Source organism: Coenobita brevimanus, chromosome 21 (assembly GCF_032717465.1).
Source record: "Coenobita brevimanus isolate Jiangsu-jjx chromosome 21, ASM3271746v2, whole genome shotgun sequence".
Classification (NCBI taxonomy): Eukaryota; Metazoa; Arthropoda; class Malacostraca; order Decapoda; family Coenobitidae; genus Coenobita; species Coenobita brevimanus.
The window spans coordinates 844,352-869,884 of record NC_136974.1 but is presented as its reverse complement, the minus strand read 5'-3'; the positions used below and the strand labels follow the sequence as shown (position 1 = coordinate 869,884).

General features: G+C 41.8%; 1 protein-coding gene across 1 annotated transcript; it reads left to right on the top strand.

Annotated features, from left to right (window-relative positions):
- Positions 1 to 595: 595 nt before the first annotated feature.
- On the top strand, positions 596 to 24,966 carry LOC145392227 (proprotein convertase subtilisin/kexin type 7-like). The gene is made up of 11 exons (XM_080266681.1): positions 596 to 786; positions 1,331 to 1,529; positions 4,195 to 4,381; positions 5,700 to 5,848; positions 6,983 to 7,125; positions 10,569 to 10,736; positions 13,249 to 13,887; positions 15,611 to 15,714; positions 21,317 to 21,502; positions 23,516 to 23,630; positions 24,440 to 24,966. The coding sequence occupies exons 1-11, from the start codon at positions 658 to 660 to the stop codon at positions 24,950 to 24,952; spliced, it is 2,532 nt and encodes an 843-aa protein (XP_080122807.1). The 5' UTR covers positions 596 to 657; the 3' UTR covers positions 24,953 to 24,966.
- The last annotated feature ends 567 nt before the right edge of the window (positions 24,967 to 25,533 follow it).

Here is a 25,533-nt window from a genome sequence, read left to right as displayed (position 1 = left end):
CATTCAGAGCATCGCCACAGGGGAGATCTCCACTTGGTCCGAGGAAAGAATGTCCATTCTCTAGCCTGGGTGGTTGAAATTGTGGATGGTTGCTCAGTTTCCTCTGTCACTGGTTATATTAGAAAAAGTAACTTCATGCCAGAGTATGGGTTTGAAGTGCACAAAACCAACCAGTCCAAAGTTAGGTTAAGTTCTGGTAGTTTAAGAAAAGAGGAAAATATTGCATTGAGGACAGACAAAGAATCTTTAAATGTATATAACTGTAATGAAAACATTCCAATGCAGCTTGTACTAATGAAACAATTGACATTCTTTGAAAACATGTACATTCTTGCTCATCCTTTCTTTAGTGTATTCTCACATGAAAGTAGAAAGAGAAGGACACATTATAAGCGAAAGATTCTAAATTTTCACACAACTCAGAATCCCAGATGGAGAAACAGTTTTTCAGAAACAAGTGATGTTAATATATCTACAACAACAGAGAACTTGAGCCATGGTATGCACGTTTCTGATGTATCCAGCAAAAAGCCATCTCATGATACCAGTGCATCCAGTCAGACTCCTACCTCCAGTATACCCAACCAGTGTCACATCAGAGACTCTCTTTATCCAGAACCCACATCACAAAATCGAGACATCTTCCTAAATATAGAAATGTGTGTGGAGAGGTACCTCAAAAATCATCCATGTGTGCGCTATGCCAGGCAAGAAGTGTTAAGACTGAGGAAAAAGCGGAAGAGGATCAAATTTCCCGATCCTTTATATCATGAGCAGTGGCATTTGGTAAGCGGAAGTTGTAATTTGTGTGTGTACAAATAGAAGTCCTTTATCATTTGTATATTTATGAGATTGAGTTGTGTTCCTAATGTCCTTTCATCTTTTAGTTCTTCATTTTTTTTTTTTTTTTTAAATAATTTGGGTACACTCAACTTCCTCTCATAACTACTTCCACAAGCCTGTGCTGTCTCTGGAAAACTTAATATCCTTGCATGTTTATCACTTACCTGGTATTAATATTACTGTACTTTATGGTGTACATATTTTGACTGACGTTTTGTGTTGATAGGTACTATATTTTGAAGTCTTCCTTATCTGTTTCTTCTGTTTCTGGTACACTTTGCATCACCTTCATCAGTCATCTTTTCTTGTTCTCCTGATGAGGTACGTGTTGTACCTCTGTGTCTCAATGAGCATAAAAAATACTAGTAGAAAATTATCATTGTCATCATCAGTGTAGTTTAAAATAATGTACAAATTGTAATAAATGGAAATTGATTTCCTGGGTACCTGTACCATGTTTTAACAAGTGCTAACCAACTCCACACAGAAGAATGCAGAAACCGGAGAATATGACCTGAATGTGGTTGGGGTGTGGGAAAGCGGCATCACTGGTCGTGGTGTGACAGTATGTGTTATTGATGACGGTCTGGAATGGCAACACCCGGACCTCAGGGATAACTACAACCCTGCTGGATCTTATGATCTCAATGCAGATGATGCTGACCCATCACCAGTCAAAAATGGAGGTGAGAATTAGATATGATTTGTAAAAGCAGGCAGGCTTGTATGACTGTGTTGAGTGTGAGTTGTTAATTAAGAATGTGTAGGAGTGGAAATACCGGCAATCGAGGAAGCCAGGAATGATGTGATGACACTTTGCAAGATGAAGATGATAGGCAGTAAAATTGATGAATAGGAAGTTAAAATATGTTTAGGGTCAAGTATGGTGTGGATAGAGAAAAGAGAGAATTGCATTGTTGATTAACAATGAATTTTTAAAAAGAAATTTAGGAGTATATCTATTCAAGAAGTGTTTATGTCAAGTTTATGTCTGAGATGGTGAAGTTGTGCTGATTATTGAATATGAACCTTGTAATAATAGAGGTGTGGAAGAGGAAGACAGGCTTTAGGACCAGTTCGATAGTATTAGGATGTTTGACCAGAGTTATAGGGTGTTTGTAATGAGAGATTTGAATAGTAGAGTTGATGCTAGCCCTGTGAATGATGGAGTGGGTTCATTTGAAAGTGTGAGGGAAGAACAATAACATGGAGAGTGAAGAGCATGTGTCAGGAAAGGTTATGCATTAGTAATTCATATTTCAAACAAAGAAGCACACAGATTTGGATGGAAAAGGGAGACAGAAAATCTTGAAAGGAACCTGGTTGATTATATGCTTGTAAAGAGAAAATGGCCTGAGAGTGTTATTGACACAAGCAGTGAGAGGACATTGTGGCAATTTGTTTGACCAACTGCTTGTAATATGCAAGGTAAAATGGAAAGGATCTTAAAAGTTAATGTGTGAGAAGTGTACAAACAGTAAAGCAATTTCATGCCATTACCTTGGGTGCCTTCAAAACTAGCATTGGCATGCTTTGATGAAAAAATTGCCTTTTGACAACACAAGAGCTGGTACATACAGTAAAACCTCATTAAGTGGAACATATGGGATACAGGCCATTTTGACTGCTCTGAGTTCTGACTTTCAAGGTACAAATCATTCATTTGGTTTCAGCCACATTCAAAGTATATTAAAACATAAATTGACTCATATATATGATTCTGTACAGGTATTTACAGATTTTTACAGTGCAATATTTAAGCTCCTTAGATAGGAAAAGAAGTTTGGTTGATAATAATTATAATGATGATAAACAATTATGAATCCTGCAAGCAAGGAATGACACTTCTTTCGGCATTCTGGTAGGTGACATAGGGATGGTAGGTGATGGAGGTGATAAAGGAAACTCTTCAGTAAGCAGTAAATTACAGTACATTGCAACTCAGTTTGACAGGTATATAATATATCAAAATATTCTTCATTATATTTTAAAAATTCTTTGAGCATAGGTATTTTTACCTACCTGAAATTACAAATTTACTCTACTGGGTGCTGACTCGCCAATGTCTTACTGTACAGTATTAATATTATCATACTCATCATCATCATCATTATCATCATCATGATTTTTTTTCCATTAGCCTGTAGACATGGTTCCTATACACCTGCCAGATAGTTATTTAGTCATCAGTTAAATAAAAGGAAAAGGATGTGCCAAATCCTTGACCTGTGCATTTCTGTACATACTTCATCCAGCTGACTTGATCCCCAGTCAGTTCCCCAGCCTTATCAACTTCATCACCTCCCTCTTTCACACACTAATATATCGTTCCCACATACCCTGTTCTTGGCCTGCCATGCCGCTTTCCCAATTTAAAACTCAAACATATCATGTCGTACCTTTCTGCAGGGAGGACGGTGCACTGTAGGAGGAGGGCAGCATCAGCCTGCAGTCCACTGGGTTCACATTCAGATGAGCCTGGGGTTACAACAACAACTACTACTACTACTACTGTAATAAACGAACTGAAACTTAACGAATTACTGTAATCACATTGTCCTGGCCGAGATTCAGTCTCAGGCCTTCGCGCTTAATACGCATGCACGTTACCACTGAGCCAAAGAGAGGATCCTCTCCTTGCTTCTAAGCAACACAGGCTTTTATGTACCCCATTACACTACTACTACTACCACCCATCCATTTAAGTCTGTTTTCTGCATATGATCATACCATCAAAGAACCCTTTCTTCTGCCCAGTTATTAACAAACTTCTTTACTCTGCATCTTTCATGAATCATTGCATTTCTAATCTCACCCACTTTATGCACTTCATATATATTCATCAGCATTCCCATTTCCAGTGCTCATACTTTTGCATCTTTACACTCATGTCATACCAAAGTTCCACATCCACTTGTTAAAGTGAGCACCAACACACCTTCATGCTATCCTCTTGCAGCTCCTTACTCAGGCTTGTGTTTCTTATAAAAGCTGTCTTGGTACTTTGCCAAACTTCATCCCTGAGCCACCGTCCTCTTCTCCACATCCTTTGTAGTCACCCTAAGAAGTGATGTGGAGTATCCAGAAGTTTCCAATCAGTGATAATGCACATATAGTACAGTGACCAAAGCATTCTGAAACTATGCCATCGCTTCTTGGGGGGACTGTACATTTATCTCTTTTTCTGTTATTGCACCAAACTCTGTAAACCCTTTCATTTCCTTAGTTCATACATCTTCATTCACCTCATAATCTGACTCCTCTTCCTGTCTAACACTGTAGCAGTTTTCTTCATCGTCAGTGTCTCTTTAGTTTAATTTACCATCAAATCATCTCTGCTTGTGTTTTCAGAGCGCAATGAGCATGGAACCCGGTGTGCAGGTGAGATAGCAGCAGTGACTAACAGTGTGTGTGGCGTGGGTGTGGCATACCGGGCCAATATCTCCGGCATCCGGGTGTTGGGTGGTCGAATGACGGACTCCATGGAAGCTGCAGCGTTCATACAGGGGCTTGATGTAAATGATATCTACTCCTGCAGGTTAGATGTTGCTTGAGGGAAAAAAGGAATTTATGCCAGCTGCATCTGTTAATTGCCTGATGCAGTTTTCTTTGAAGGATGACTATCATAAAATAACCTGTAGACATGGCTGTCCATACTGTGTTCAGGAACAACCCATGCCCCATGACACATTACTTTCTCACATGTATACATCTGTCCATGCTATGTTAAAGAGTGTCCCTTGTTCCCTGACACATTATTTTCATGTACTTGTATATGTTTGTTCATGTCCCTTGTCCCATGGTACATTGGTGTAGTAGCCAAAATGTTGAAAGCATCTGGAGATATAGTGTTGAGATTAGTGAGTGATTCAATCAGTGTTGTTATAAATGAGTGCTTTGCACCAGACATTTCACTGAAGAAAGAGGTTGTGGACGTATATAAGGGCAAGGTTGATGCTCTTGATTTTGATAGCTACAAGGACCAAAGGCTGTTTGATCACATAAAGTTATGGATTGAGTTTGTGAGAGTGATTATGGAGAGTGAATTTTAATGAGATGTAGGCTGGTCTCATGCCTAACATTGGAACTACCAATGCAGTATTCATTGTTATACTCCAGGAAAATTTCTTTTGGAAAAAAAGAAAACTTAACTTTGTTTTTGTTGACCTGGAGAAAGCTCTTCATTGGGTACCTAGATAAGTGGTACAGTGGACAGTGGGAAAGTTGGGTATTGAAAAGTGGAAGGTTAGAGTTATGATAATGTGAGTGCAGAAACTCATAGTGACCTGTGAGTTCTTAGTGAATGTTGGAGTACATCAAGGACCTGATCTTTGACAGTTACTGTTATTTAGGTTTCTTGATGCAGTGTCAGGTAACTGTAGAACTGGTCTGTGTGTTATATGCCAGTGACTTTGTGATGACTGAAGAGAATGGAATGGAAGGGAGACTGTAGATAGATTTAGGAGGTGGTAAGATGATATATATATATTTTTTTTTTTTTTTTTTTTTCCCCCCCTCATGCATGTGTAAGCCTTTTTTCCACCCACTGATAATGGTAGCAGTGATCCTGGCTGCCATGTAGCAACATCATTGCTATTGTCCCACCAACCAAGGGCCCTGAGTTTCAATTTAGAATATTCCTTCTCCCAAGCCACCTGCCATCCAAAGCTGATAAGTGAATTTGGATAACATGAAAGTGATGATCAGTAGAGTGAATGGTGGAATAGGTGGTGGAAGGTGTATGGTCATGTGAGATATGTGTTTGAAGAATGTTCTGTAAAAATCCTTTTTGTGTAATGCTTGATGTACAGGAGGTTAATTGATGTCAGAAGTGCCAACTTTGTTCCATTCCACAGCTGGGGCCCAGATGACGATGGACGAACAGTTGATGGACCACATCAGCTGGCCAGGCGTGCGTTGGAACATGGAGTAACTCATGGCCGCTCAGGATATGGGGCTATTTATGTGGTTGCTTCTGGCAATGGTGGCCGCAACAAGGATAATTGTAAGCATCGTTGTCGTTGTTGCTGTGTTGATGGTTCAGTGTTCATCTGAATTTGAATGTGGTGGATTACAGGCAGAAATTGCCCATTTTCCTTTTGCCCATCCTCCTTTGGGGGGATATGGAAGGAATGTAAGGATGTTTGTGACTGTGATACCCTCTGCAGAGTACCGGTATGTGTCTTCATCATTTTAACCTAGTTTTCCCACCAAAGGATGCTGTGAAATAGGGTTTTCGAAGCAGTGAAAAAGATAGCCCAGTGGAGGAAGAAACTGTCAAAAATATTCTTAGTGAAATTGGCCAAACAGTCATTCACCCTCCATTCTAGTCCATGAAGGATGGGCTGGAATGGAGGGTGAATGACTGCTGGAGAAGACTCATCTTGAATCCCAGCTTTGCCTTCAGAATTTAGAGAGTACCCTTTCATGTTTCAAACAGTTTATATCTGTATGAATTGTTAAACAAAGCAAGGCCCATCACATTGATTGTGTGTCACCATTTGTTTAGATGCAATCCATGCTGAGTGATAGTCCATTCAGTGGCTAAGCAACAGTCATAAACCCAACATCCATGTGGAGTGTTTCTTACTTTGAAATCTGTGACCAAGATGTAGATACCCTCCTGCATCTTGAATGCTCTCTGTGCTTTCGGATGCAGAGTAGCAGACCAGTCAGGAGGGATCCTCCTCCAGTCTGACTTTAGCATGTTGAGAGGATTGTCATGCAAATCAGGGTTCATATCTGTGCCTAGTGTGTCAGTCAGCGTCTAGTCATTTCATCGCGCCTCACTTCTTGTCACTACCCAGCTCTTTTCCCATCACTGCTAACTGCAGTTCCTGTCACTGTTCCTATCACTGCTAACTGCAGTTCCTGTTTCTTCTCTCCCCTCTTCCTATCACCATACTTCTGTTCCTGTCACCACATCTCTGTTCCTCTAACCACACCCTTAGTCTTTTCACTCTGTACCTGTTGCCACACCTCTGGTTTCTTCACTCATCATTCACCACACCTCTAGCCTTGTAACTCTGTATATGTCACCTCACCTCTAATCCTTTTACCACTATTTCTGTTACTATTGTAGTCTTATTGCTGCTTGTCTCTCTCTTTGTGCCTCTCAGTTCTTCCTGTCTCCCCTCAGGCAACTTTGACGGTTATGCCAACTCAGTGTTCACGGTGACTATAGGAGCAGTGGACCACAGGGGTCGGATGCCTTATTATGCAGAGGAGTGTGCTGCAATGCTTGCTGTCACACCCAGCTCAGGAAGTCAAGGCAGAGGCATTGTGAGTACGGTACTGCGGAGAATTGGATGATAGACTGTACTGGTGTGGTGGCGAATAAGGGAATAAAGTGTATTATAAGCAGATATGAGAAATATATGTGTAGAAAATGTGTTGACAGTATGATTGATTGATGAAAATAGACTTGGCATCAAAAGTCATTGCCACTGGATAATAATAACCCAGTTCTCTGCCATCAGGTGGACAGGGTGATGTAAAGTGTGACCACCACTTCTGGGATGAAGGCACCTTAGCAATAGATAGATACAGTAGATAAGTAGATGGAGAACAGTGAGCAGATATTTAAAAAACCAGCAGTCACACAGAAATCACACATATACATAAAATTACAGCCAGTTGATGAACTCAGCATCCCGAGTAAAGGAAAAGATGTCCTCTACATTACATATGTTGCCTCCCTAAATACAGCTCCAAAGAGAGACAAGAAGACCTTCCCCCAGCTGGTGCCTGGAGAAAAAACCTATATCTTTGGAGACTGGGACACTCAATCCAAACAGCAATCTGCACTGATAAGAGAAGAAAAGTCATATGTTTGCAGGCTAAAGGGAGTGTAAATTGTGGATACCTTGAGTAGAGAAAGTTAGTGCAAGTGTGGGTAAGCAGAAGGGAGAATAAGGTTAAAATAAGCAGAGGACAGGAAAATAAGATGTAAAGAGGCAGAAGGAGGGGAAATATGATATAAAGAGATAGCTGGCAAGAATACTGTGTTGATGGTAAAAGGAAAAGGACAGTAAAAATATTCAGAGGTACTGTATTAGTAAAGCAGTGAGGAAAAGGGAGAATGATGAATTTCGAAGAAAATGAATGCAGATTTCTCTGAAGGCAAGAAGCTTTTCAGAATGGGTGCAAGAATGGAAAATGATTTTGGAAAAAAGTGTGAACTATGAAAATGGAAGTATGGTAAAAAGAGAGAGAGGGAGAGAGTAAGGGGCAGATTGATATACTTTGCTGAAGGAACTCTGAACCAAAATGATATGAACAGTTCTCTGGTAAATGATTAGATTTGATGGTACACAAACGAGGAATGTGGTGTTTAAGAATGTACGTGGCGAAACAGAATATTGCTGTAATGAAAATGAAGTATGAGAAGGCAGCAGTATTCAAAGAGCACTGTATGTGCAGTAATGATAAAATATAGAGGTGAGATTGCAGTGAAATGTTTAAGAGGAACATGTCCAGAAGTTTGGATGAGTGGCAATGTACCAGTGGAGTGGAAGGAAGCTGTAGATGTACCATTGTCTATATATCTGTCTATCTATTGCCAGACACCTTAATCCCATAGGGGGTGCCCACAAACAGATTGTCCCCCACGTTACCCTCTTCTCTGCCATTTGGCTGCCTGTCCTCCAACTCACACCCACTCTTTCATATATCTCCATCCCATCTCATCCTTGGTCTCCCCCTTCTCCTGCCCCCTTCCACCTCATTCTTATACACTCTTCTAGCCAGTCTCAAATGGTCCATCCTCTCCACATGGCCAAACTGTTTTAGGGTATTTCTTTGAACACTTGTGGTCACGGCCACATCAACACCACAGTGCTTCTTTACTTCCTCATTTGTCTCTGTTTCTTCATATATCGTCACATGCCCCTCTCTAATAACTCATTTCCATTGTTCTCACTCTTGACTTGTGCCCGTCCACCAGGGTCCAAGCTTCACTTCCATATGCTAGAGAGAGACTTACAATACTGTCATGCAGTGACTATTTTACTTTAATTTTCATACCACACCAAAGGCTTACAGCCATAATTTAATGTGGACACCACACTTGGACCATTGTTAACTATCAAGGTCTTCATAGTGCTGACCATTCTCAATCCCTGCACCTTTCTGCTCTCCACGTCGTTTATATATTTATCTTTTTCTTTTACTGCACTCTGATACTTGAATTTACTTACCAGTTCATAATTTGTCTGTCTCCAATCACTAACATATCACACTTACTCACCTTTTATTCAGCGACTGTCATATTACTCTTAACTGTGTTACCATTTAAAGCATGACACTCACAGACATCCACAAAATATTGTACCAGCCTGTAAGGTCTCATTCATGACCAGCAAGTATCACAGCATCTTCAGCATATATATATCAGATCTGAGATACTTGCCCTACACCATTGATTACCATCCTTATTCTCCACAGTTAGAATTTCAAACTTTCTCATAACCTCGTCCACATATATATTGAACAATCATATCCTCACTCCAACATAGATATTAAACCACACATGTAAACATCCTTCTTCTCTTACACATGCTTCACTGCCATCATAAAAATGCTTTGCATCATTCAGCAGCTTTCCATCTACACCATACATTCATAAAACCTTCCATGATACATTTGTTTTCCATGTATGCTTTTCCAGATGCAGAAATGACATAATTACCTTACAATCCTTCTCACATGCTTTCTTCACCGTTTGTCATATTGCAGATATCTGATCCATAGACATGCTACAATGAAAGTGACTCTTATTGTCACTCAGCATTCTTATAAATTCCATACCTTCTCTGTGATTATTCATCCATATACTTTATCTTCCCTGCACTAAAGATACTTCTGATCACCTTTACCTTTATTCTTTGGCACAGTCATGGCCTTCTTCCACTCCAGTAGAAAAAATTAAATCCATCCATCCATCCATCATCCAATCCTACATTGCCCCATGAGGAGTGTAGGAGCCCGGGGCTAGGCAGTTGGTCCCGACATTTAAGATGAGAGTGACCAGCCTTACTCATCCCTGAGTGGCATTACATGAGCAATCAACCCCATCCATCCCTTGGATATAAACCTTCACCAGCTCAGTCCAATTGGAGCGCAATAACTACCCACTAAACCACCAGGCGCCAAAATTTGGTTATATGGTTACCACCCAGCATAGTAAATGGTTTCCCTGTGCACAGGAAACCATTTGGCTTGTCACTCAGTGTAGAGTCACCCACAGGCAGAAGGAAGTGGAAAGAATGAAGGAAAGAATGACAGAAGAGGGAGTGTAAAGTCACCCGTAGGCAGAAGGAAGAGGAAAGAATGAAGGAAAGAAAGACAGAAGAGAATGGAAGGAAAGAAGGATAAAAAATTAATTACAATGTATATATACTGGACATGAGTTGCCTGTAACATGGAGCTAAGAATTTCAAAGAGTAAACAGTACCACTTCTGAGATTTCAGGAATACACAACAAGGTTTAATTAGTAATGCATATTTTGATTAATTTCAGTAATATAGTGGTTGGTGGCCAAGCACATGCAATTTACCATACTGTGTTCACTGCTGTTTGTTATATTGCATATACCGGTATGGCATATGAGCATTTAGAGGAAAAGATTTGTCATAAGGTGTTCAGTTCAGACATGACAGAATTACATTGTGGATAGTTCACTGTAAATAAACAAGCCAGTCCTGACGAATATCCATTTGGTCAGGTGACGACAGACTGGCGTGAGTTGAGTACATCAGGGTGCACTCGTCATCATTCTGGCACATCTGCTGCTGCTCCCCTGGCAGCTGCTGTTGTTGCTCTGGCCCTGGAAGTACACCCGTGTCTTTCATGGCGTGATGTGCAGTACCTCATAGCACTCACATCCAGGAAGGTAGGTACAGAGAAGTGCGGTATTGTATACAAGATAGTTTTGCTGTGCTTAAGGGAAATCACAGGCACCAGAAATTTAAAAAACTGTCACAGTTAATGTTTGACTTTAACTAAGTACAGCATTAAGAATACTTATTGTAGCTTGTGGTGGACAATTTCTTACATATCATAGAAACCCAGCACGGCCAGAGAATTAAGAGAACAATAGGAATGCATGTAAAAAAAAAGGGGGGGGGGAGAAAGAAAGATGCAAGTAAAGGTACAGAATTTGTTATGGGAAGTTCAAGTGCAGGAAATTAAGACTGGTATTGCAGAGTTATGTCATTTTATAGCTTCAGGACCAATTAAGTGGTAGCTGGGGGGGCTCACCATCCACTCACTCAATGTGGTGCTGCTCTAAAGTGACTGCCCTTTCCACTCTACCTTGCCACTTTCCTTCCTGTTCTGTTTCTCATTCCTTCCTTCTGTCTACGGGTGACTATACACTGAGTGACAAGCCAACTGGTTTCCTGCACACCAGGAAACCATTTACTACGCTGGGTGACAGCCATATAACTAAATTGTGGCGCCTGGTGGTTTAGTGGATAAATAACCCCTAGTCGCCGGTTGTACAGTATTTTGGTGTAGCCGTTCTCTCCCTGCAGGCATTTGTCCCAAAATACGCTATTTTCAAATCTTAATATCTTGGAAACTATAGCAGTTGGGAAAACAAATTGAAGACCATATTACCCATCAACTCTTCTTGTGAAGGAAAACATCCCCAGGTCTGCAGGTGGTTGCATTGATAAGTAAGGATGTGAAGAAGATGAGCAGCTTTGGGTGCTGGAAGCAGGATGTATTCATGCGTGTGCATGCAGTCTTGGTCTTAGCTTTGGCTTTGCTGTCAGCATGATAACTTCTCCATTACTAGATGAACTAGACACAGTGGTGTTCGAGGCACGCCCTATGGCACTATCACTGAGCCCTTTCCTAGTATCCATGGAAAGAGGCTTGGCAGGGGTGGATGAGGTAAGGAGTTGGTGCTAGGTGGGAATGGAATCAGACGAGGAGGTTTCAGAAAACATCGTTCTACACCTGGCAAAGTGACAGAGAAGACTGAGGTACCCAGGCGTCGGGTAGCCGGAGTCTCTCTCTACCTTTTGGTGATGAGATCAAATGGTGACCACATCAAACTATGGCGCGAAAACAATTGCATTTATTACCGACACCTGGCAACCTTTGTCCACCCCTTTCGCGTCAGTCCTTACACCCGTGTTAAGGCACTCCAGTCGGATTGAGCCTGGGTAGATTTATATCCAAAGGGTGATTGGGGTCAGTTGCTCACATAATGCCACTCGGGGATGAGTGAAGCTGGTCACTGTCATCTTAAATGTCAGGACCAATTTGCCTAGCCCCGGGCTTTACGCTTCTCATGGGACAACACAGGATTAGATGATGAATAAATGAGACCAGTACAGTAATTGCTAGATCAGGGGCTGTGTGGAGGGTTTTGTCAGACCAAATAGGCCAGCAGGTAAGGTTTGGGAAAGAAAGATAGACAGTCATGGCTGTGGAGGTAGAGTACAAATGTATAGTAAATCAGTATGCACAGAAGAAAATATAACTAAGTTTTAGCATGTACAGGTATTATAAGACTGGGAGTAAATGTAGGGTGAATACAGAATACTTTAAGAATGTTGATGGCTTTAATTATTTTGTTGTGTAAACATAGCATAATTGAGGAGGTGCCTAAAGGAATCTGAATCACTCTAGAGAAGAGCAGTTGGAAAATTTGCCAGTATTCTGGATGGATGATTAGTTTGTAATGTAATTCATATGGACCAAGCCTGAAAATATCCAACTTTCAACACTCAAGAGGGAATGAAACTTGAGCAGTAAGTAATAAGATAACTTTTTATGTTATGGCACTTAGAAAGAGTCATTTTCAGAACAGCTCAGACTTAAACAGGATAGATGGCCTTTTTTTTTAGTGCAAATATAGTATTCCTGTATTTCAAAAGTATTTTAGGAGTGAGGTGTAACATTGGTAAATGAATAATGTAAATCACTTTAAGATCATAGAGATACTAAAAGAATTCATGTGCTTATTGTAGTTAAGGTATCAGAAAAGTTATTTGAAGTGAGATTTTGGGATAAAAATGTGAAAGCATTACCATATGCAGTGCTGAAAATAGAACGGTACAACTGTAAATGAGAGGGAAGAGGAAGGAGCACAACAGAGTGACAGATGCTTGGGAGACAAAGTACTGGAAGCCTTGAGACAATTTTATCATTGCTGTCCCTTTGTAGAGGCTTCCCAGGATAGATAGCAAGGCACTGGATGGAGTTGAGAACAGTAGATGTAAAATGTGTATAACGTCATATTAGCTTCAGTGATGTCTGACAAGTGGCAAGCAGAGAACACAGTATGAGAGGGTAGTAATTTGCATAAACCTTAGAATAATGTAAGTTTATCTTGGCAATGCTGAACCCATTTTTCTCACTGCTGATTTTTTTTTACTCCCTTAACATAGATTGATGCAGGAAATTCTGACTGGACGAGAAATGGGGCAGGTCTGCATCACTCTCACCAGCATGGCTTTGGTTTAGTCAGTGCAGCTGCCATGGTGTCGGCTGCTGCTGTGTGGGAATCTGTTCCATTTTCCACATCATACAGTTCACCGAAAATGGAGGTTGGGATGGAGATAAGAATGAGGGAGGAGGGTCAGAAGGATGAAGTAGGGGACAAAAACAAAGCAAGGGAAAGTGGAGAGGTAAAAAGTGTTCAAAGTCAAGGGAAGAATGGAACTGATGGGAAGGGAGAAGGCTCAGGAAGAAAGACTGATGAAACTGGTGAGAAAGAGAGAATGAAAGTGCCTTTAGAAACAGTAAGAGAAATGGGAAAAGCCAAGGAAGAGAGGAAAGGGGGTATAGAAGGAAATAAGGAAATAAAAAAATGGTTGGAAGAAAAAGGAGTCAGTGGAGTAAGTGATGAAATTATGCAAGCCTTACATACCTTGGAAGAAGGAATGGAGAAACAAAGAAGGTCTGCAAAAGTGGAGGAAGGGCATGATAAGGAAAGAGAATCAAATACCTGGGGAGTAGTAGCAAGGCATATAGTAGAAGAATCCACTCTCCATGGATATGCTCTGTCCACACTGGAATTTGTGCAGGTGAGATTCTTTTGTGATGTTCTCTGTTGTTTTTGTATCATGTAACTTTTACTGTACTTATTTAGGTAAATGTGGTAACACCTAGTTGTGTAATACTGTACCTCTTGCAGCATGGAGAGGCCTGGTGACATTTTATTGACTTATTCCTGTTACCTTAAGATGAATTTACTTAGCTCTGGGAGAGCTCTTGTAGTGAAGGGGTAAGTGAAGGCTATGTCTAACTTTATGAGTTTGAAAAGCTTCTCTATAGCATAGTCAGATAGTCTGGGGATGGCAAGAGTTAAATGAAGAATGCATCATTGGACTGAAGGGATTAACAGTGATGGACTTTTTAGTTTTCCCATAGTCAGGTTACCATCATATGATTTTATTCAACTTAGGAAAGATGCCTAGGTGTGAAGAGATTAGTGAAGGCGTATATAACCAGTCGACCTAGAAAAATCTCATTAAAGTCATTTGGAGATAATGAGAATAAAATCAAAATAATATCCAAAGCTAGTAGGGGTACAGGTATATGAGTAGCCTACAATATGCCCCTGGGGCGGCATTACGTGATTGATAAAGCTCCAGGCACATTCTTATCGAAGCAATGCATTGTGCACATGACTTTCAGCCTACTCCATCTGGTGATGTTACATTTCATTATTTCATGCCACCAAATGGAATAAGTTGGTTATTTGCTATACCTTAAAAATGCAGTGGATTAAGGTAGTATAGGCTGCCCTCAAGAACCTACATCATTAAGTTGGAAATATGGGATTGGTTGTGACTACATAATAATTGTTACTGCAGTTATATTAGTTTATGGTTATTGTATTAGTATTAGCTGTAATAGTAGTAGTATTGTTATTGTTGCTATTATGTGGTAGGTTGGGGCGTTCACCATCCACTCACTTAATGTAGTGCTGCTCTCGGGTGTCTGCCGTTTCCTCTCCTCCATCCTTCTTTCCTTCCATCTTATTCTGTCTTCCTTTCCTTTATTCTTTTCTCATCCTTCTTCCTATGGGTGATTTTACGTTCCCTTTTCTGTCTTTCGTTCCTTCATTCTTTCCTTTTCCTTCTGCCTGTGGGTGACTCTATACTGATTGACAAGCCAATGGTTTCCTGTACACCAGGAAACCATTTACTATGCTGGGTGGTAACCATAACACCAAATTATGGCCCCTGGTGGTTTAGTGGGTAACTAAGGTGCTCCAATTGGATTGAGCTAGTGCAGGTTTATATCCAAGGGATGGTTGGGGTTTATTGCTCACGTAGTGCCACGCAGGGATGAGTGAGGCTGGTTACTCTCATCTGAAATGTCAGAACCAACTTGCCTAGCCCCGGGCTCCTATTCTCCTCATGGGGCAACGTAGGATTGGATGATGGATGGATGGGTGGTTATTGTTATTATGCAGTGCCCACCAGAGCTAGGTGTAAGACTGGTGTTGATGAAAATGGAAACTCTTGAATACTGTATAATATTTTCCATGCTGTGATAATTGAGTTTAATCTTCTTATGCCCGGAAACAAGAATTTTTGGGAATATGAATTTTATAGTATTCTCCATTTTCCAACATAGATAGACCTTAGTCTGAGGCAGCAGGTTGATGGCACATGAGGAAAGCCTGCATATATTTTTGTTAGTGTCTTAACCTACAAACCAGTGTTTTTTTAGTGTGAAATATGAAATAGCACCAGACCCATCATTGTAGTTGTCCATATTTATTGACATTAACATCAGGTTGTTGTGAGCATTGAGCACCAGCGTCGTGGAAGCCTGCGTATAGAATTGCAGTGTCCCAGCGGCACTCGCTCAACCCTCGCCACACCTCGAGCTGCTGACAAGTGAGCACCTGCACCACTGTTTTTAATATTATTTCTGTGACTTGTAAGTTTTCATTGAGCTTTCCAGATTGAGTCTGATGCAGTGCTGTGAAATAACCTCTGACACAGCCATAAAATTTGTTGGGGTATGGTATAATGAGAAGCCAAATGGTTTCCTGTACACCAGGAAACTATTTACTATGCTGGGTGGTAACCATATAACCAAATTTTGGTGCCTGGTGGTTTAGTGGGTAATTATTGTGCTCCAATTGGATTGAGCCGGTGAAGGTTTGTATCCAAGGGGTAGTTGGAGTTTATTGCTCACGTAATGCCACTCAGGGATGAGTGAGGTTGGTCACTCTCATCTTAAATGTCAGGACCAACTGCCTAGCCCCAGGCTTCTACGCTCCTCACGGGGCAACGTTGATTGGATGATGGATGGATGTAACTCATGTTTTGTCATGTTATGCAGTTTTTGCTATTATGAAAATAAAAAATTGAAGGAACGTGATGCAGTAGTTTGCTTGTTATGTGGAGCCAGATTCTAAAGGCTTGAATATGTGGATGATTGTGAGGTGCTTTGCAGTGGGCATGCTGTTGATAGTTCTCCCACTTGTATGTTGTCTCTTTTCTCATTTCTGTGTCCTACTTCAGCCAACTTCACGTGAGACTAAGGGTCATTAGTCATTCAGTTAAATGATTCTAACTTCTATCTCTGTCTGTCTATTGCCAGACGCCTTAATCCCATACGGGGTAGCCACAAACAAATCGCCTCCACATCACCCTGTCCCCCGCCATTTCACTGCCCTGCTCCCAACTCACACCCCCCTCTCTCATATATATATATACCTCTCCACTCCATCCCTCCATCTCATTCTTGGCCTCCCCCTCCCCGTCTTGGAGAATTATCCATTTTGAAGTTAGCCATTGTACAGCAGATGTTTTCTTAGGGCTGGAAATGAAACCAAACTGCCAAGCTAGATACTTACTTCTGACAGTGCTTGAAGATGTTAAAAAAAAGTAATCTGAGATGTGTATTATGACTGGAACAATGAGAGATTCTTAGCTCGGACTTTGACTCTGTGTACTTGTAGCTGAATGTCTGTTGCCTGTGAGTGATGATTGTGTGGCTAATTGCCAAGCTTGTACCCCCCTGGGGGTAGGGGGGTTTTCAAGAATACTCCCCCAGTATCCCTGCTTGTCGTAAAAGGCGACTAAAAGGGTTGGCGGAGGGTTAGTGCCCCTCCCCGGAAAACAACTAACTAAAAAAACAAACAAGAAGCCTCGGACAAGGACTGACCAAACGTTGACGACCCAGGACCGGACAAAGGACTTGGTAATGTGTACATGGAATGTAAGAGGAGCGAATGATGAGGTGAAAGAGAGAGAGATTGTCCAGGTGCTTGAGGATGCGAAAGTGGATGTATGTGGAATAACTGAAACAAAATGGAGAGGAGAAAGTGTGAGAGAATGGGAGTATGGATGGGGTATATGTGCAGGAGTAGATGAGAATGAGAGGGCAAAGGAAGGAGTGTGTATAGTTGTGAGTAAAAGATGGAAGAAGAGCATAAGACAGTATGGATCAGTTGGGTCAAGGATTGTGTGGGTAAAGTTGAAAGTTGGAATACAAATGTGGGCGATTGTGTGTGTGTGTATGCGCCAACGCAAGATCGTGCTAGAAGAGTGAGAGAAGAGTTCTGGACAAATGTGGAAGTGTGCATGGAAAAGTTTGGAAGGAATGAGAGAGTGTTTTTGATCGGTGATATGAATGGTAAAGTTGGTAATGTGAAGGTGGATGGAATAGTTGGTGAGTGGGGTGTGCCTGCTGAGATAGATGAGAATGGGAGTGCGTTAGTGGACATCTGTGCTGGGAGGGGGTTGGTAATAGCCAATACCCTCTTCAGGCATAAAATGATCCACAGGTATACATGGCGAGTGATGAGAAGGGTGGGTGGTGAACTGAATGAAAGGAAGGCAATGATTGATTATGTGTGTGTGGATGAAAGGATGCGAAGATGTATATTGGATGCAAGAGTTTATAGAGGTTGGGGGAGTGGCCTTTCTGACCACTACTTGGTGGTGGCCAGAATTAGGATGCAAGTAAGATGGAGGAATAGAAGAAGGGAAAGACGAGAGGAAGGAGTAGTTGCAAGGAGAGTGGAAAGGTTACAAGAGGATGAGAAAAAGGCAGAGTATAAGAGAGAAGTGGAGGAACGATTGGGCAAATATGAATTGGAGCAGATGGGAGACGTGGAAGGTGTGTGTAAGATATTTACAGAAGAAATATGTGCAGCATGTGATGTGGTGTGTGGAAGGAAGAGAAGACGGAGGGGGGTGCAAGGAACAGCGTGGTGGACTGAAGAGGTGAAACAGGCTGTGGCACAAAGAAGAAAGCATACAATGAATGGATGAGAAATAGGGGCGTGGAAGAAGTTGAGAAGCAGAAGAGAGAGTTATATGTGGAAAGGAAGAGAGTTGAAAAGATTAGTAAGAGAGAGTTAGAAGAGAGTGGATCAGGAATTTGGAAGGAATTTGAGTGTAAAGTGGAGGGACTGTAAGAAAATGTTCTGGAGAGAAGTGAAAAGAGTAAGACAGGGTGGAAGTGAAGTTAGCAGGGAGTGAAAGATAAACATGGTAGATTACTAGTGGAGAAGGGAGAAAAAGTGAGCAGATGGAGAGAACACTTTAAGGAATTGTTGAACGTAGAGGATGGAAGTAATGCGAGTATAAGTGGCTGGGGAATGGCTGGGAGAAGGAGGGAGGTGAGAAGACAGGTAGAAATCAGTAGGATAGAGGTTGTGGAAGCAATGAAGAAAGTTAAATCGGGGAAAGCCCCAGGAATTGATGGAGTGTGTGGTGAGATGCTGAAGCATGGGGGAGAGATAGTAGTAGAATGGATGTGGAAGATGTGCAGATTGGCCTGGGAGGAAGGTAGAGTCCCGGAGGATTGGAAGTCAGGTATAATTATTCCCTTGTACAAAGGAAAAGGGGAAAAAGAAGTGTGTGGTAATCATAGGGGCATTTGTCTTCTTAGTATAATAGGAAAAGTGTATGGTAGGATACTTATAGACAGAGTTAGAGAAAGAACAGAGAAATTAGTTGGAGAAGAACAGGGAGGCTTTAGGAAGGGAAGAGGTTGTGTAGATCAGATATTCATTCTTAGATCTTTAGTGGAAAAGTTTCTAGAGAAGGGAAAGAAGTTGTATGCGGCTTTCATGGATTTGGAGAAAGCATATGACAGGGTGGATAGACAAGGATTGTGGAAAGTGTTAAGAATATATGGAGTAGATGGGAAGTTGTTGAATGCTGTGAAGAGTGTGTATGATGGTGCTGGGGCTGCAGTGCGTGTGGATGGTGAACTAAGTGAATTTTTCTCTTTGAAAGTTGGTTTGAAACAGGGATGTGTCATGTCTCCATGGTTGTTCAATCTGTACATGGATGGGGTAATAAAAGAGGTACAAGGTAGGGTAGTGGATGTTGGAGTGGCCCTGGTGAGAGAGGATAGTGTTTGGAAACTCCCTGTACTGTTGTTTGCAGATGATACTGTGTTGTTGAGTGAAGATGAAGGGGAGCTGCAAGGCTTGGTGGATGAGTTTGAGAGAGTGTGTAAGAAACGGAACCTAAAGGTGAATGTAGGGAAGAGTAAAGTGATGGTCTTTGAGAGAGGTGAAGTCAGTGAATGTATAGCGAGGTTGGATGGTGAGGAATTGGAAAATGTGAGTACGTTTAAGTATTTGGGTAGTGTGATGAGTAAGGATGGAGGTTTGGAGGGTGAAGTGCTTGAAAGGGTACAGCAGGGAAGAAAGGTTGCTGGTTCCTTGAAAGCAGTGATAAGAAACAGGGAAGTGAGCATGGAAGTAAAAAAGTTACTACATGACAGTATTGTGATACCAACTCTAACGTACGGAAGTGAAGCTTGGACGTTGTTGGAAGGACACAAGTCAAGAGTGAGAGCAGTGGAAATGAGTTATTTAAGAGGAGCTTGTGGAGTCACGTGGAGAGACAGGCTGACGAATGAGGATATAAAGGAGCGTTGTGGTGTTGATGTTGATGTGATAGGAAGCGTTGTGAGGAACACACTGAGGTGGTTTGGCCATGTGGAGAGGATGGAGGGTGAAAGACTGACGAAGAGAGTGTATGTGAGTGAGGTGGAGGGTGGAAGAGGGAGGGGGAGACCGAGGATGAGATGGAGGGATGGGGTGGAGAGGTATATGAGAGAGGGGGGTGTGAGTTGGGAGCAGGGTAGTGAAATGGCGGGGGACAGGGCGACTTGGAGGCGATTTGTTTGTGGCCACCCCAAACGGGATTGAGGCGTCTGGCAATAGATAGATAGATAGATAGATAGTATCCACGTTTTTTTACAGTACCCTCATGTCCAGTACTGTATTTTTGTCAGACAGTACTACCATGCTGAACTAAATTTATACTGAACAAACAACAGACCTTATGGGAAAAATGAATAATGTCAGACAAGCCTTGAAAAAGTCCCCCCAAAATTCAGCTTAACTACATTTTGACACAACTAAGATTTTACCAACCTTTAAGATAAGTGGTGATGGGCTTGGGGGGGAAGGGGGAGGGGTTTTAAAGGCTGTAGGAGATCCTATTGACCCCCTGGATGAGGGCCTTCAGGATCCTGAGGAGGCCTCTTTGCCTTAACCTCCTTCATAAATCCCTCATGGTCACACACTGACACATCATCATCATCGTCATCAGGGGGAAGTCGTGCTGCTCCTGCTTGTTGTTGAGGTTCCCTCAAGGCACTCCTCTCATCATCTCAACTCTCAGAGAACCTTGTGATGAGGGTCTGCCTCCTTTGATTGAAGTGCTGCCTGTGTAAACCCACACAGAACCAGATGCTGTTTTCCACATTAACTAACACTTTCTGGTGGCGCACTTCAGTGGTATCCTTGTTCAGTTCCTCCCTCAGTATCTCCACAGCATGTTAGATTTCCGCAGGTAGTAGTACTGGACGCAGTACATCAGTACTAGAGAAGAACTCAGATTTGGCCTATTTTGTGCAGCCAATCCGTACTAGGCCAACAAATCCATACTACAGCAATAAATTATTATTATTATTTTTTTTGCCGACTGTATTGAATGCAAATAGTACTGGACAAACATGTACTGGACACGAGGGTACTGTATTATGATTATGTGGCTCATTACCAAGCTTGTAGCTGCATTTTACTATTATGGTAGTATCTCGTAGGGTAGATGGTAGCCACCCATCTGCTGCCTAATGATGTATCATTAGTGTGCTACATAATTACTCACACATTCAAGTCTTCATGGTCTAGGCTTCATCTCACAAGCATAACCATCTGCACGTAGTTTGTACAATATCTGTATACGCATCACTGTACATCTGTTGTGTATCATTCCATTCGCTGTCAGATTAAATGAGGGGTGCCAAACCACTGTCAAGTGCTTTTCCATGCATACTTCATTGAGCCTTGTTGATCCTGTGTCAGTCCTTACCTAAATCAGCTTCCATGCCTCACTTTTTTGTCTTCCCTCCCCTCCCCTCCTTCCCACTCACACACCATTACGTGTAGTTCTGTAGCCTTTTCTACTGACAGTCCCATAGAAGCATCAGTATGCCCTTATTTTACCCCATCAGCTCCACACTTGGCTTAGTGGATTGGGCACTGGGTACTGTGCGGTGTTGGGGGGAGGAGGCCAGTGGGCAGTATATCCTCAGGGTGGCGCAGATTGGCTATCCGGAGGCATCAGGAAAGCTGCAGTCATGGCGGCTGGTTCTGCACGGCTCACCCATGACCTCATCTCAATTCCAGGACAGGCGCAGGTGAAGAGGCTAGAGCAGTGGGCTACGAGGGTTAGGGTATAAGGGGATTATGGTAGTGGTTATTAGGGAGTTGGGTATAGGGAGAGTTGCATATAAGGGTGGGAATAGGTTACAAGGGGGGTAGGGTAGTGGGTGAAAAGGAGCACAGTAAATGTAGGGGGCCACGGTAGCAGGCAAAGGGATGTTACCTGGTGGTGAATGGGGTATGATATTTTTTACTGGTGTTAGAATGTGGAGACTTCATCATCCTGGACTTGTATTTCAAGCAACCTTGTACACAACACTGTTGGCACAGGAGGTGGAAGGGAAGTTGAATCTGTGGCTTCTCTTCTCTTCTGATGTAGGTCCTCCCAAAGAGATCTAACTTTTAGGGATTGTAGGAAGTTGAGTAAAGATGATGGGGTAATTTTCTGCTCTTGGTTCAGCTGTGTAAAATTAGGTGTGTACTGTTTAGATTTTAGGATTCATGCACAACATTGACGAGGAAAATCTTATAACTTCAGCTCTTTGAAGAAAATTGTTATTGTTTGTGCATAGGTCATATCAAATTTTGCTCAGCTATATCAACCATATATCTTCCTTAATCCCCATATGCACAGTGTAATGCAGTATCCATAAGCTTTCATTCAGTAGCTGTTTTATCTTCCCAGCCTTCACAGCACTGTTGTGGGTTGCTTTTCTGGGCCAATTTCACCCCTTAGAAATTATTGCACAAGTGTAAATCTTGCATTACTGGCTTTGTAAGATTAATTGTGGCTACATTTTTGTGGTTGGAGTAAATATTATATTTGAACGTACTGCCAGCCTCACAACTTGAAACTTTGCTGTGATTCTTTCCAGTTGTATTTATAGATTTGTATATGACCAATAGTTCCTAAGAAAATAGTGTAAAGGTATCATCATCATCATCATCATGCGGACCGCCTTTCCCACCCAAGGGCAGAGTGAGGAGTAGCAACGTCCAGACATAATAATAATACAGTAATAATATTAATAATAATAATAATAATAATAATAACAATAATGATAATAACCTCTTCCTGTCAACAGGCAATTCTACATTGAGTTACAAGCTAAATGGTTTCCTGTACACCAGGAAACCATTTACTATGCTGGGTGGTAACCATGTAACCAGACTATGGTGCCTGGTGGTTTAGTGGGTAATTAAGGGACTCCAACCAGATTAAGCCTATGCTGGTTTATATCCAAGGGGTGGTTGGGGTTTATTGCTCACGTAATGCCACTCAGGGATGAGTGAGGCCGGTCACTCTCATCCTAGATATCAGGATCAACTTACCTAGCCCTTGGCTCCTATGTTCCTCATGGGGCAACACAGGATTAGATGATGATGATAGTAATAATAATTATATATCTGGCTGTTGCCAGATGCCATGATCTTGAAAGGGGTGGCCAGATGCCTTTGAGATAGTTGTTTTACGGAGTGAGGCACTAACTCTTCGCCAACCCACTTGTTGACACGTATGGGTTGGTTATATGGTTACCATCCAGTGTTGTAACTGGTTTCCTGGCTTACAGGAGACCATTAAGCTTGTCACTCATTGTAAAGCTACCTGAAAAGGGAGAAGAGATATAAAAAAGTGACAGGAAAGATGGGAGAAATAGGGAGACAGGAGGCTAAACAGAAAAAGAATGATAAAGGTGAAGGGAGAAGTAGGCAGCACTACATCAGGTGAGTGGATGATGGTCACCACAACCTGCCATCAATAATAATAATAATAATAATACGGTCTTTTGTTTGTCAGAAGTGCCAGTTCTTTTTAAGGAATTCACTAGTGCTTACAGCATTCTCACACTTGCAAATCTAAAGTACTAACCTTGAGCACTTCAGTCTGTGTTTACAGTTATAGTACTGGCTTCACCTTAAAGCCTCCTTTTATATATATATATATATATATATTTTTTATACTACCCTGACATAATAAAAGACTGACTATAAACTCTTATTTTAACAGTTCACAGCACCCTTCTGAATACTTGTCTCATTCTTGCTAGACTGGTGGAACGAGCAGTGCGAGGGGAAGCCGTTAATGTTAATCGCAGTGCTTTGTGTCACCAGCCTGAGCTACACTTCCACCCTTTCACACCATTGCCTCAGCGCTGGCTCAAGGTTGGGATGTTCATACTGGTATTGTGTCCATCTGTCAATAGCTGGATACCTTAATCCTGGAGAGTGTGGCCATGAACACATCACCTCCACATTGCCCTGTTCTCTGCCATCAGGCAACCCTGCCTTCATCTCTCGCTATCCTCACAAATATTCTTTTCCCATGCATCCCTCTATCTCCCTCTTTCCCTCTCCCATCTCTCTTCCTCCAACTTCATTCACATACACATTACTCATCAGTCTCTCTCTCTCCATTTGTTCCACATGCCCAAACCAATTCAGGGTACTACTGTACAGTATTCCTAATGAATGGATACTTTGTATGTGATGGTATTGTAGTTGTCAAAAGAAAGAGTTTGCAGGTTAGTACAGTAGAAGTTTTATCATCCAGATGTGGAGGCATACTGAAGAGGTTCTACTCAGACTGAAACTGTTGTATCTCGTTACTAAACAACTTTTCCGTTTGTGGGTATAATTCTTCCATTTGAGCCATTATTGGCATTGTGATATCAGAACATAAATTTCCACATGTGTTGCATTGCACATGTAATTACAGCCTCCCACTTTTTTCGTTTTGAGAAGTGAAAAGTGGTGTTATAAGATGGCAGCTAATGCAATATCCCTTCCCCTGAATTATACACTTGTACAGTAATTATTGGAGTGGATTATACTGTCCATCAAGTATCACCCTTCATGCACAGTACAGTATATCAGTACATATTTTTGCATTCTCTGTTTCATATGTTACTGTGCAGTATGTATTGTAATTTGCTATTTTCTTTTATTTTAATCGGCAGTTTTTTGCTTTTCAGGTACTGGTGATCACTGGAGTGTTCTTAGTCGTATTAGCAGTGTTTTCCTCCTTCGAGTACATATTTTGCCACAATGAAGAGAAACATCGCCTGTACCTCAAGTTACGTGACATTGCAGCAGGGCGAGCGTACTACCACCCTAGGAGGACCGCCCAGGACCGCCAGAACCAAAGAGAAACTGGGGAACGAACACAATTGGCAGGTGGGGAGCAGAGGGCAGATGGTGAGAGGCCAGAGGAGGAGGAAAGCTTGCTGGTGACCACAGATGGTGAAGGGAGGGAAGCAATGTCGTTGGTGTCTGTGGAACGTTTAACATCACCTTCACCATCCTGTGATGCCGATATCTCTAGTTTAGATGATGATGGGACAGATGACGATGCAGGAACAAGCGACACAGTGGTGCCTCGGGACACAACTGATGCTGCAACTGATCTCACAAACGATGAATTTATGTCTGAGGCAGATGAGGACCCTGCTGCCCGAGGAAGAGGGGCAGGACTAAGGGGACACTGACCAGGAATGAGGAGGGTAAGAGGATGGGACTAAAGGGGAAGGAGGGTACTAGATGGAATAGGAATAGGATCAAAGTACAGGAGTTTTAACCAGGAGAGAGAAGAACTACAGATGAAGACTATCATTTTAACCCTCTCAGGTGCAGGTGGTTTGAGTCGTTAGGTTGTTTAACGACCTGTAAAGCGCACCATGACACGAATCGGGTAAAATAAAATACCAAAATATGACACATTAGCTGGAAACTTGTGTCCTCCTTTGTTTGACATGATGTGCATCATGGTGCGTTGTACAGGATGGTATTTAATGACTTGATCGGAGTCCGTGCATGAAAGGGTTAAAATGCAGTATGAAATTTTTAAGGACAGTTATTCATGGTACACTAGTTGGACTCAAGTAGCACTTTAATATAATATATAGTACAATAAATGCTGAGTACCGTACACTGAAGACTAGTACTAGTAAGGAAAATACATTTTTATTTTTTGTACTTCACATACTGTACAATACAGTACGGTACATGCTTTCTCACCTTTAGTCATTCATTGACATTTAATTGCATCAGGAAGACTTAAAAGAAATGT

Coding starts and splice junctions, on each gene's coding strand:
- LOC145392227 (XM_080266681.1), top strand. CDS start 658: ATGTGTGTGGAGAGGTACCTCAAAAATCATCCATGTGTGCGCTATGCC. Junction 1,530..4,194: donor ATCACCAGTCAAAAATGGAG/GTGAGAATTAGA, acceptor TTGTGTTTTCAG/AGCGCAATGAGCATGGAACC. Junction 15,715..21,316: donor ACACCTCGAGCTGCTGACAA/GTGAGCACCTGC, acceptor TTACCCCATCAG/CTCCACACTTGGCTTAGTGG.